Raw genomic sequence first — 13,086 nt, forward strand, 5'->3', positions numbered from 1 at the left:
TAATCCCAGTTCTGAGTAAGTGTTCTGCATTGTTTTCCTCAAATCCCTGAATAAAACTGCCTGCACCAGCATTTGTAATGCTTGAAAGTGAAAACTCTTTGTCAAGGGCCCTCCAAAATAATAATTTCTTACCTTTGCCATAAAACCTGAGCTCCAAGTAGCCCAAAGAAAATAATTTGTAATTTCATTGTCCAGGTGTATTGGCCAATGAAATGGCCAATGAAGTAATGGCCAGGTGCATTACTTAGGGCCCTGTAGCAACCTGTGCCATGCAATGGTTTCCAAATATGGGTCTGCGGAAAAGAATCATTCAGGAAACATAACGCAGATCTCTGAATCCCAACCTCAGAGATCTGAATTCAGGTTTATTTTTTTAAAAAGCTTGCCCAGATGATTCTAATAGACAGATTAAATTTATTTTAGCCCAGCCCAGCATAACGTTCCAGTCATTAGAAACTTCCTCACTGCGGCTAATTACTGTGCCTCCCAAACTCATGGCCAAGGATACTTACCAGTGGGAGAGGTGAAGAATTGTTTATAGTTCTTCTGTGTGTTGGATCACCTCTGTGTCTGGGATTTAGCATTGTTTCCATCCTAGGTCCCATATCTGGGCCTAATTCAGCTTCCTGCCAGGATTCCTTTCTACGGCTTTGCTCTCTAGTCTTTTGGGCCACAACCAAGCTCAGGCCATACAGGAAAGACAGCTGCAAAAGGAGACTGTTCAAGGGTTCAAGGTCCCACATAGACTGGAGTCTCTACTTCCTGGCCAGGGTCCCTCATCGGCCTATGCCCCTGTGTCTTTCCTTCTGGTGGCCTTGGGACTAGTTCTTGGTGTCCTATACTGTAAAATCAGTGCCTGATAAAGGGCCCTCGAAGCCTTTATTTTCTGAATCCCTTAGGTTTGCAGGCTAGGCCTCAGTCCACTGAGCCATATCCACCAGGTCTGAAGCCCAGTGTTTAACACACTGGTTCATAGTAGGTATTTGATGAAATGTTGAATGGGCAAAAACTAAGCTATTTTTGCAAAAATGAACTGATGAGTTTCAGGCAGTATGATATATACAGAGGTGAATACCACTAGGCCTACTCCCTTTGTAGTGCTGCCTGGGAAAACAAAGGAAAGAATTGTAACTTATTGGCCTTGATATCCTTAGCCCCCAGCATGCACAGAGCCTGACTTCTTATATTTTCTTTGACAGTGTTTTCCAAATTTTCGCATACATTAGAACCATCTGGAGGTCTTGTTAAATCACATGTTGCTGTGCCCCATCCCAAAATGTCTGATTCAGTAGGTGTGGGGTGCGGGGCCAGAGAATTTGCATTTTAACAAGTTCATAGGTCCCTTGGTGCTGCTGGCCCAAGGACCACACACTGAAAACCACTGCATTTTCAATACTAGTAGCTATACTTAAGTACTGTTTTACTCCCTATCATGTACTGTGTTAAGTTCCTTATATGTTATTTATTATTCAACAGCCCCAGGAAATACAAATTATTATCCCTATTTTACAGATGAGGAATCTGAGGACTAAGGTTTTAAAGTAACTTATTCAAAAAATAAACATTAAAAAATTAAAATAACATCCAGTGTCATAAGTGGCAGGGTGGAGATTCGAACTAATTTCTAACTTCAGGGTCCATGTTTATAACCATAGTAATATACAATATACTTTATGTGTCTTAAGTAAATACCTGACAACATGCAGTAGAGTAACTCCTCGGATGAATGCCGAATCACATCCACCCCCAAGCAACCACCAAATGTCAGCTGTAGGAGAACAAGGGGCCCGAACACCCTTATTCCTTGTGTTATCTTGGGAGCCTACAAAACATCTTACACATCATAGGGGTTCAATAAATAAATAATTGTTAGAAAGTAATGCATATTTAAGGTATCTAATTTGCGGATTACTTTTGTGAATGAAATAATGAAGTAGGAACATGTTCACATGTACAGACTGAATGTTCAGATTCTTAAATTGGGAAGGTGGCTAAATATTTCGCTCCAGCTCAAGACCTCTAAACTAGCAAAGCTCCTATACACATGAGATTATATAGGCCAGTATTTCTCCAAGTGTGGTTCCTGGACCAGCAGCATCAGCATCACCTTGGGACTTGTTTAAGGTTGCTAGATGTAGCAAGTAAAAAAGATGCCAAATTAAATTTGAATTTCAGAGAAATAATGTAAAACTTGGTACATACAATTAAAAATGTTTCGCCATTTATTTGAAATTCAAATTTAAGACCTATGGGGCATTCTGTATTTTATTTGACAATCCCAACCTCTTAAAAATTAAAATTTTGGGGTCTCACTCCAGATCGACTGACACAGAAATTCAGGTGAGGCCTAGCCATCAGTGTTTTAACATGCCATACCGGTTATTCTGGTCAACTTTTCAAGTTTGAAAACCACTGGGTTAGGCAGAGCCTTGTGTAGCTAAAGCAGGGCTCAGCCCAACCTGGCCAGCTGTTAAAAGTTTTTGGAACACAGCCACACCCCTTTCTTTACTTACTCTTTTATTTATATACTTACTAAGTTTCTTGTTCTCTTTGAGCTTATGGTTTCTTTATGGGATTGCGTTAATTGTATCTTCAGCTATAAGTAATAAAGCCAGCCAAAATTGGCTTAAGCTATAAAGGAGTACAGGGGATGGGGGGGGGCCAAAAAACCCTGAAATTTATTTATTAAAAAAAAGTGTATTTATTCTTACCTGTTTAAACTTCAGTTACCTTCAAAATACTTTGCATCTGATGCAATACACCTATCAAGACTTTTTTTTTCCACTGCTCAAAACAGTTTTTGAACTAATTGATTTTGATGCCTTTTAGTGCTTTCTGCCATTTTTGTTTGTTTGTTTCACCTCTTCCACATCAGCAAAACGTTTTCCTTTGAGGACATTTTTCATCCATGGAAACAAAAATGTCATTTTGAGCAAGATTGGGTGAACAGGGAGGGTAGGACACAGTTTTTTGGTCAAAAGCTGCTGAACACTAAGCTTGGTGTGTGCAAGTGCACTCATAAATCACCCATGATGAAATAGCAAATGCATTGAAAGTCTTCAAAAAGAAAAAAATTCACTGAAGCCAAACACAGCCTCTCATAACAAGAGCAGCTGGACCACTGATACAGATAGGTTCCTAGAACACCCAACTAACAGGGGAAACCTATACTAAAAAGGGCCTGCCCTCCAGAAGATAATTCTGTTTCTGGAGCGGGGGTCCCCCCTCATACATATCTTGCTTAACAGGAAGTACAGAGGTAGAGTAGGCTCCATGCCCGATTGATTCTGCAGTTCTTGGTGTTACAAGGGCATGGCAGAGCAGAGACCTGATGACTTAGAAAGCCTAAAATGCGTACCATCTGATCTTTTACAGAAAACATTTGCTTCAACCTGAACTGAAGAGAATTTCCTTTGACAACTGAAGCATGTTCTCGGCCCTCTCTAACAGGAGCTAGAAGCTGGGACAGGACAGACTCTGAGGTTCTAAAAATGGAAAGTCCCTTATCCTGAGCTCCCCATAGGCACTGCTGTGGTCTCTGGCTCCAAATGAGGAAGATGGAGAGGGAGACAGCAAAGGGGAGGCTGATGAGCTGATAAAGGAAAGTTCCTAGGGCCCAGAACATGTGGTTGTGTGTACCCCATCCTGGAAGGTTAGCAGAATTCTGAGACACAACATTTATTCAACAAATGTGTGGAGATCTATTGTATGCTGGGTACTGGGGAGCAAAGATAGAATTCTATTCCTTTAGGGCTCACAGTCAAGAGTAGTCAGGCTCCCCAATTAGATCTCTATACTGTCAAGTGACAATTACAGTATATTATATCAATAACCATTTATTATTATATTAAGTGATTATTGATATAATATACTTTCATTCATTCAGTGAATAACTATTAAGTGCTTGCTAGGGGATGCATGCTGGGCTAGGCACTGGAAATATAATGGTAAATGAGACAAATACATTCCCTGCCTTTTTGGAACTTATCTTTTAGTGAGAGTCGTATTAATTATTACATCAGCTTTAAGTAAAAATGGCCAATTAAAATTGGCTTAAGCAATAGATAATTATTTTGTATACTATTAAGTACAGAGGTAGGATAGGCTCCTACCTCTGTAGGAGCTGGTTGTTTTAACAGCACAAGACATTAAAAAGACTCAAGTTATTTTCACCCCTTTGCTCTGCTTTCCTGGTTGTGCTGGCTAGGTGGTTGCCACAACTCCACGTGTCACTTTCAGATGTCAGTATACAGAGAGAGAAAGTGATCATCTTCATGTAACTTAAATTTTTCAATTATATTTGATTTACATTATTAATTTCAGCTGTACATCTCAGTGACTAGATGTTATATAACTTACTAAGTGATCATCCTGATAAATCTTGCACCCATCTGACACCATAATTAGAATATTATTGTACTTTACATCCCCATGACTCTTCTGTAACAACCAATTTGTACTTCTAAATTCCTTCACCCTTTTCATCCATTCTCCCAACCTCCTCCCATCTGGCAGCTGTCAAAATGTTCTCTGTATCTGTGAACCTGCTTCTGTTCTGCTTGCTCATTTTTTTTTGTTTTTCAAGATTGTCTTGGCTATTCTTGGTCTTTTCCAATGCCTTATAAATTTTAAAATCAGGTTGTCAATTTCTGCAAAAAAGGCAGCTGGGATTCTAATAGAGATTGCATTAAATCTATGGATCAATTTAGGGAATATTGTTCTTACCAAAATTAAGTCTGCTGACCCATGAACATGGGATGTTTTCCATTAATTTAAATCTTTAATTTCTTACAATGTTTGGTAGTTTTAATAGTATAAGTTTTAAACTTTTTTTTGTTAAATTTATTCCTACATAGTTTACTCTTTTTGATGCTATTGAAAATGGAATTGTCTTCTTAATTTAATTTTTGGACTTTTCATTGCAAGTGTTTAAAAATACAATAAATAAAATTGAATTTTGTATTTTGATTTTGTATCCTGCAATGTTGCTGAACTTCCTCATTAGTTCTAATTTATTTTTTTAGTGGATCACTTAGGATCTACATAAAAGATCATGTCACAAATAGACAGTTTTACTTCTTAATTTCACAACTGGATACTTTTTCTTTCTTTCTTTCTTTTTTTTTTTTGCCTAATTGCTTTGGCTGGAAGCTCCAGTAAAATGTAAAATAGAAGTGGCTAGAGCAGGCATCTTTGTTTTCTTTGTGATCTTAGGAAGAAAGCATCTAGTACCATTAAGTATGATGTTAGTTGTGAGATTTTTGTAGATGCTCTTTATCAGATTAAGGAAGTTCCAGTCTGTTTCTAGTTTATTAAATACTTTTTGATCATGAAAAGGTGTTTTTATTTTTTTATTTTTACGTGATCCTTAAAAAATTACCCTCCTCTCCTACGGATGAATTAGTGAAAGACAGCCCTCTCTGCATGAATGATATAGAAAAAGGCATATCCCACCTCCAAGTGGATATTTTAGAAAAAGCCAGTCCCCCTTCAGGTAGACACAGTCCCACATTGGTGTGTTTGACTTGGTGAGCCAAGTGCTTCTCTCACCTGAGTGCCCGTAATCGAGAGCTAATTTGTTTATGGTGGTCTTGCCCCCTAATCACCTTTTTTCAGTACTTGGGGCCTCTCCTATTCAGATTTTCGCCCCCGGAGATTTCATGCCAATGAGTGAGGTGTGGATGAGGGACAGATAAAAAAATCTGACTGAGTTTAAGCAATCAATCTGTTTTCAGTCTACTGACATACCCCTGTCTCTGTGGCCTCTGGTATCTCCAATTCCTGAGCTTCTCTAGTATTTACTCCCTTTTTGTATAGAGGTACCTGAGTTCAACCTCCCTGTGCTGTGTTGTCATTTTTTTTCTCTTTCCACTTTCCATTGTTATCTTTGAGACTTGGAGTTACAAGTATCTCCTAGTTCAAATAAGATGGAGTTTGTGCTTCTATTTTTTGTTTTTCTACTTTTGGAAAGGAAAATCTACCTTAGAAGAAGAGAAGAAATATTTTTGTGCTCTTGAAATCAGAATTTAATGCCCTCTTTCTAGAAGTGTAGAAACCTAATACCCAAAATGATGTAATTTTTTTTCATGCATAGGCTAGTTAACAAAGGAGCTAACATGAATTCAGCACTTGATTCCCTGGCCAAAATTCAACTATAATTTGTTCTTCCTCCATAGAAGCATATTGTTTGAGAGCTGGCAGGTACATTTGAAGTCCTACGCCATTTTTCCTCATGTTTTCCATGAATCTCCTTAGCAATGGTTAAAATGTAAATGACAACGGGAGAATTCACTATCCCATGTCTGCCTACTCTAACTTCAGGGAGCTCTGATTATTGAAAAGATTTTTTTTCCCTTTGAAACACTTTTCTTTGCTTTCATACGTTGTATCTAGTTTTGCCCTCCTTAGGATACTAAACTCACTGCCCTAGAATTAGTTCACCAGAAAAACAGGAAAAAACTAAAATCCCTCATAACAAAGATTGGGACAATTAATAAACAGCAACTGCAGTTTATTAAAAAAAAAAATTCTAGGCTAGTCAGCTCTCAGTCCATTACATAAGATTGCTGTATAATAGAAGGAATGACTAATTATCAGGTCACTGAAAGCTTCCTGAAGGAAATATGCGAATCAATTGGGTGGATGTGTAAGAAATTGCCAAGTGAGTATTACAGGTAGATAAAACTAGCTGCACAAACAAGAAAGGTTGAAAAGTATGTGTTGTTCAGAGAATCAATAATATGGTTAGGATATGCAAAGGAAAAACCAAAGAACCTGGTCTCCCTCCGTGTTTCTCCCTTACTCTCACTACTGCCACATTCACAACACTTGTGACACCAGATGTTGGGGCGGGAGAGTTCCCACACCAAACAATTGTGTGATACCAGCTGGATCTTCTATAATTTAATTCAATTCTAACACTATCTACCTGGAGACAGCATGGGATATCACAGGTTAAGGGGTCAGTCCCATAAGACTGCCCCCCACTTCAGATGCCAAGTGCAAGTAATTGGTGCCCAGGTTATCCACAAACTCTGTCTAACAGGGCTACAAATCGGAGGTTGCTATGACCTCGTCCTGCTTGAATTCAGTTATTTACTAGAATAGTTTGTAGAACTCAGGGAAACACTTACATATACCAGTTTACTAAAGAATGTGTGATAAAGGATACAGATGATTAGCCAGATGAAGAGATACATAGGGCAAGGTCTACAAGGGTCCCAAGTGCAGGAGCTTGTGTCCATTCGGAGTCGGGGGTGCATCACCCTTCTGGTTCATGGGTGTGTTAACCAAATGGGAATCTCTCCAAACTCCATTCTTTTGGGATTTTATGGAGGCTTCCTTATGTAGGCATGATCAATTAACTCAATTTTTAGTCTCTCTCCTCTATCTGGATAATGTGGGGTGGTGCTGAAGTCTAAGCTTCTAATTATGGCTTGGTCTTTTGGTGGCCACACTCCATCTAGCATCCATCCAGAAGACCACCCCGAGTCACATTATTAGAAAAAAGATGCTCCTAGGGCTCTTACCCATTGGGAATTTACAAGTGTTTCAGGAGCGCTGAGTTAGGAACAGGGACAGAGACCTATGTCTCTCTTTCTTTTCTTTTTTTTTAAAGAGAGAGGTGGAAGGGAGGAAGAGAGGGAGAGAAAATCAAACGGTTGCTTCCCACATGCGGTCTGACCAGGACCAAACCTGAAACCTAGGCATGTGCCCTGACCAGGAAAAGAACTGGCCACCTTTCACTTTGCAGGACGACACTCAACCAACTGAGCTACACTGGTAAGCATTGTATTTATTATTCCACAGGGTTCAAGGTGGGTATGAAGACCTGGAAAAGTAGTCAGCAAAGGCAATAATACTACTAAATGCTAATATTTTATTAAGCTATATTTTGGCTATTTTGTACTTTACATGTAAAAATCTTCCTAACAACCTTATGATGTAGATACTATTATTATTGCATTTTACAGATCGGGAAGTGAAGGCATGAAGTATTAGGTTAACTAGTCTAAGGTTACATAGCTAATAAATGTCAGAAGTGGGTTCTGAATACAGGCAGTTTGTCTATCCCTCATGAAGAGGTCTTATCATGAATGGCCTTTTAATTCTGAAGGTTCTGGGATTTCATTTTTTAACATTATTTTATTTTATTTTTCCATCACCATTTATCCCCTACCCATGTCCTCTCCCACCTTCACCCACTCCCCTGGTTCTGGGACTTTGTAAGTAGAAAGTTGGAGACATGGGTGGGAAGATCCTCTTCTATCTCTTCATCTTTGGCTTGGCTACCTCAAAGGCGTATCTGAAATAGGTAGGCGGTCCAAGTTTACGGAGCCAGCGTGGAGGCCAGAGGACTGTTCCAAACACTGATCTCCATGTAATCTGGGGCTGGGAGGACAGATAGGCTGATGGCTGGAAGACTAAACTCAGATATTTTAAGTTGGCCAGAGACCTTCCCAGAGGGGTTATCCTACCTTCCTATACAAGGGGAAAGGGAATTGTGCTCTGAAAGGGAGAATAAGTATTGATAACAATCAGTACTTGATGCCAGTTGTTTTGGCTGTTTTTTATTTCTTATGAACATTTTCTTAAAATGTGTATAAAAAAAGACATTTTACAATAAAACTCCCATTAATTAAACACTGCCATGCTCTAATTTGTTTTGTATATATATTAATTCATTTAATCCTCACAACAATCCCTAAGAGAGAGGCACAATTAATTTTATTTTACAAATGGGGACATTAAAGCCTAAATATATAACTTGCTACAAGTTTTACTGTAAATAAGTGAGGGAGCTAGGTGAAGCTGGAACTACAGAAGTTATCAATAAGTACAAAACAGCTGGTTAAAAATTAGAACTGAGCTATTGCACAGCAGGAAAAGACACGATTTGGGTCAGGACTTGGATTCGGACTCCAATACTTACTGCTGTGTTAAGATTTGGGGCTGGTCACTCTGGGCAATTTCCTCGCCCACAGAATGGAGATAACAATGCCTACCTTAAAAGATTTTTGTAAGGCTCTAGTAAAGTGATGATCGTAAAAGCGCACTGTAAGAAACATCGCCTCTCTGCATTAGATTCGGAAATTTAGGATCAGGACCATCAACCCAACGGCTGAAAATACTCTTGGGGCCCTTCCCGGAAATCCGCGCAGGACCCGCTGGGACTTGTAGTCTTGCGCTGGCTCTGGTCCGTCTTTCTCCCTTAATTGGGGCGGTTGGGTGTAAGCCCCGGAAGTACTTGTCACCTGAGAGGCCGCTGGTTGGGCAGGGTGGATCAGAGGTCGGAGACACAAGGCATTCCTACCGCTTGCATGGATGCTTTGTAGCGGCGTGGCTGGTGCTCTTCATGTTCTGGAAGTTTCTTGGGCTCCGCCAGTGTAGTAGTACCAGGACTTCTAGTTGCCGGCTTCGGGCTCAGCGGAGCTGCCGCCGCCGCCATGTTTGGCTGCTTGGTGGCGGGGAGGCTGGTGAGGTTGGGGCTGGGTGATATCAGGCAGGGGGCAGGACATTGAGGGCGAGGCTACGGGAAGGGGAGGGTGCTCGGGACCGAGAGGTTCGGGGAAGACCCCTCCGCTCTGCTTTCCGGCTTAGAGTGTGGAGTGGAGAGTGGACGGTGGGCGTTCTGCTTTGCCCCCTGCTCGGTCATTTGAGTAATCACATATTAGCTGCCGTTTGCGGAATGCACGCCTTTTGTCCGCCGCTCGTCATTTTAGCCTTCTCTCTGGTGCTTATTTGGCACCCCAGGTTTAACCTTCGCAATTTGTGAGGTGGTTATTATCATTCGATCCATTTTGCAGCTGAGGAATTGAAGTTCAATCAGTAGTATAAACACACGCCTAAATTCATAGAGTGAATTGGACGTAAATTTGGCATTTTAATGTAATCTCTAGTGTCCTGCGTATGCAAGATGAAGGTGCTCCGGCAGTATTTGTTTGCTTGGGTCCTTTTGGAAAGACTCTAGTAAAAATATGGTTAAAAGTAATTGTAAGTTGGCTAATAGAAACGACTGAAATAGAAGTGTGAGCCAAATCTGAGATGACTCTGGAAAGATGTGAGCAGCGAGTTTCCTGATTGGTCAGAAGAGAGACACTTGCCGGAAAATTAGAATTAAATGAGACCAGCACCTGAAATTGTTCAGGAGTAATCTGGAAGGTGTACGGTATTTTGCTTGCTTGAATCACCTAGAGATTCATTTCCTACCTTTATTTCGCCTGGAGTTCTTTTTCTTACCTTTTTCTCCCTGCTTTGTTAAATGTTGCAGCTCCTTTGTGGAATGTTAAGATAAGTTTTTGGTAATGTGTTATGTACACAGTTATAAGGAATCATAGAGACAGATTGGAGACAATTGGCCTGAGGAATTTTTTTTTGTCTCTCTCGAATGATTGGGTAGCCTCTTTTGGTGATGGTGATCGTTGGTACTGTCTTTTGCTGTGCATAATGCGCACTTTTTTGCCCAAATTCTTTAGGGAAAACTAAGGATGCTTATTATACATGGATAGTTCTAATTCTGCATCTATAGAAATGTTTTAAGTTCTTTTATTTATGCTTATGCGTTAAAAGTATAACTCTAGAAAGCAATAATGATATCCTTATGCAAAATAATACCCTGGAATATGATAATCGGTTTTGTTTCTAAATATAAATAAATGAAAAATTAAAATAAAGATTTTTTTTTTCCTGAAAGTTTGGGCCAAAAACATGGTTGTGCACTCACTATACATGGAAGCACATTATACATGGCAAAATATAGTAGTACTGGGACACAACTTTGACCTTGCTTTGATTTAAAAACAAAAAAAGGACCAGCCAGAAATGAATGTGAGACTCAGAATAAGTGTCATTAGTGAGCGACTTTTTAAATATGTGTGTTTTCTTAAAAAGGATAAAAGGCTGTATGGAATCCATGTATCTCTTATGTTGTCAACTAATTTGGAAGGAAGTTTTGTTATAGCAATACCTGTTTACTTACCTAACATTTCTGTAATGAATATCCAGTAAAAGCTACTTGAAGATTTTTGGGGGGTTGTAAACTAATTCTGGAGTGTTAGAACAGGTTAATCAAAATGAAGGGCAGATAGACCTAGCAATACCTCAAGACTAGCTACATTATTCTCTTATTACAAAAATTCACTTATCTGAAGTTATGAATTGTTTTCATTCCTGAAGAAAAAATTTTAAATAAAAGAGATACCTTTTTCCTTTTTCTTTTTTTAGTTTGCCTTGCCCTGTACATAGTAGTTAAAGGGAGGGGCCCAGGTTTCTCCTTTTCATTTATTTATTTTTAGAGAGAGGGGAAGTAGGGAGAAAGAGAGGGAGAGAAATATCGATGCGTGAGAGATACATCATTTGGTTGCCTCTCGCACACCCCCAACTGGGGACCTGGCCTGCAAGCCAGGCATGTGCCCTCAATGGTAATTGAACAGGTGACCTTTCTGTTCGCAGGCCAGAGCTCAATCCACTGAGCCACGCCATCCAGGTCTCTGTTTAAAAAAAAAAATTTTTTTTTAAATTGATTTTTAGAGGGAGAGAGAAAGAAACATCAATTTGTTGTTCCACTTATTTATGCATTCATTGGTTGCTTCTTGTATCTGCCCTGACCAGGGATTGAACCCACAGCCTTGGTGTAATGGGGATGATGCTCTAACCAACTGAGTTACTGGGCCATGGCAAGACATACCTATACATGTTTTCTTAAGGTCCATGATTAGAGTGCCATAGTCCAGATTTACAAAATGTCTGGTGTCTGATACAGAGTTGACATTTAAGAAATATTTTGCCAAATTATTTCAAGACTTGTACCATAATTTCATTTGCCTTTTAGTGTTATGTGCATGGTAAGACCTGGTGAAATTGAATTTAATACTGATACAGGCAGTTTGGTTTATATTTGTTCTTCCTGTGTTTCTCTATATTTAACCATAGAGTTTTTAATTGTGTTGGAAAACTTCAGAAGAGGGAATCAGAACTTGACAAGAACACACATCCTTGGTCTCTTGGTAATAAATTTAGGGCAGTTCATATTACTTTATCATTGATACATAGATGCAGTTACATAGCAGTATATTGGTGAATAGAAAGGCAATAGCAATTAAAAAAACAATATAAAAACCTTAGGGAAGGTAAACTCTTCACAGCGTACTGACCACAGTGCAGTCAAAATTGATACTTGTTTTTGCTGGATGTTGTATAGGAAGTAGCGGTAATTTTCTTAAAATTTTTGTTAAAATGAATTTTCATTGTGAAAGATTTCTTAGACTTCAAAGTAAGATATCATTTTATAAATTGATGTTCAGTTGTAGGACAGAAAATTAGATTAGCAAATGAGTCAAAACTTTCAAAATACCTACTTAGCACATTCAAGGTAGAATTTTTACATTTTATATACAGTCTGTTTTCATTATTTAGAGTAGTTTTGCTCTATAAAGTTCCTTTGAGCGTTGAATTGTTAAACAATTATTTGTAAATAATTCCCTAGGGGAAATACAGGGTTAGGTTTCTACAAGCGTCTGGTCTCAATTTTCTCTCTCTTGTTTTATGTGTGTTCCTTTTTAAAGGCATCTTATTTAATATGTATTACTGATTAGTTAACATTGGACTCTGCCAATAGCACTGTAACTGATGTCTGAATGAAACTTATGCGACACATATTTTCTCAGTAAGGCACCTAACTGCCTTCTTAGCCTTAGGGGCACTATTTCAGCTTGGCCATTTTAAACAGTCAAATCACAGATGAAAATACAAACATACATGGCACTAAATAGACTGTTAAAAGGACACTTGTTTACAGTATGAGAGCTGAAACCCGAAGACACAATGTAGTTTTGTTCCGCAGATGGGTACATATCCATCAGGCAACTCAAATTTTTTGCTGCTTTAAAAGTGCAACAAATTGTGATTGTGGGGTTATAAATATATTTTAGTGACTAGGCAAATTAGCAAGTAAGGAATCTGCAAATAATGAGGATTGACTAAATACCTCTGGGTTGCTTACCCATTTTAATTACCTGAGTTTCTTTACCTTCAAATTAGAAGAAAAAAGTTTGGTAGTGTGTTTTGAACAGTCTTTCATTTAAGAAA

General features: G+C 38.9%; 1 protein-coding gene across 2 annotated transcripts in view; it reads left to right on the forward strand.

Moving 5' to 3' along the window:
- The first annotated feature begins 7,763 nt into the window (after window positions 1-7,763).
- HIKESHI (heat shock protein nuclear import factor hikeshi) overlaps window positions 7,764-13,086 on the forward strand; it is a 36,916-nt gene continuing 31,593 nt past the window's right edge. Inside the window, exon 1 of one of the 2 annotated variants that reach the window (XM_054576396.1) lies at window positions 7,764-7,782. Coding sequence is in view for 1 of the 2 variants with exons in the window: in XM_054576395.1 (XP_054432370.1) it covers window positions 9,447-9,476 (30 nt within the window). In the remaining variant the exon portion in view is untranslated. Of the gene's footprint in view, window positions 7,783-9,248; window positions 9,477-13,086 lie in introns of those variants that run through there. The other variant, XM_054576395.1, reaches the window with a different exon arrangement.

The sequence above is a fragment of the Pteronotus mesoamericanus genome, unplaced genomic scaffold (genome assembly GCF_021234165.1).
Source record: "Pteronotus mesoamericanus isolate MK-2021 breed Mesoamerican mustached bat unplaced genomic scaffold, CSHL_Meso_final contig_33, whole genome shotgun sequence".
In the NCBI taxonomy this organism is placed as follows: domain Eukaryota; kingdom Metazoa; phylum Chordata; class Mammalia; order Chiroptera; family Mormoopidae; genus Pteronotus; species Pteronotus mesoamericanus.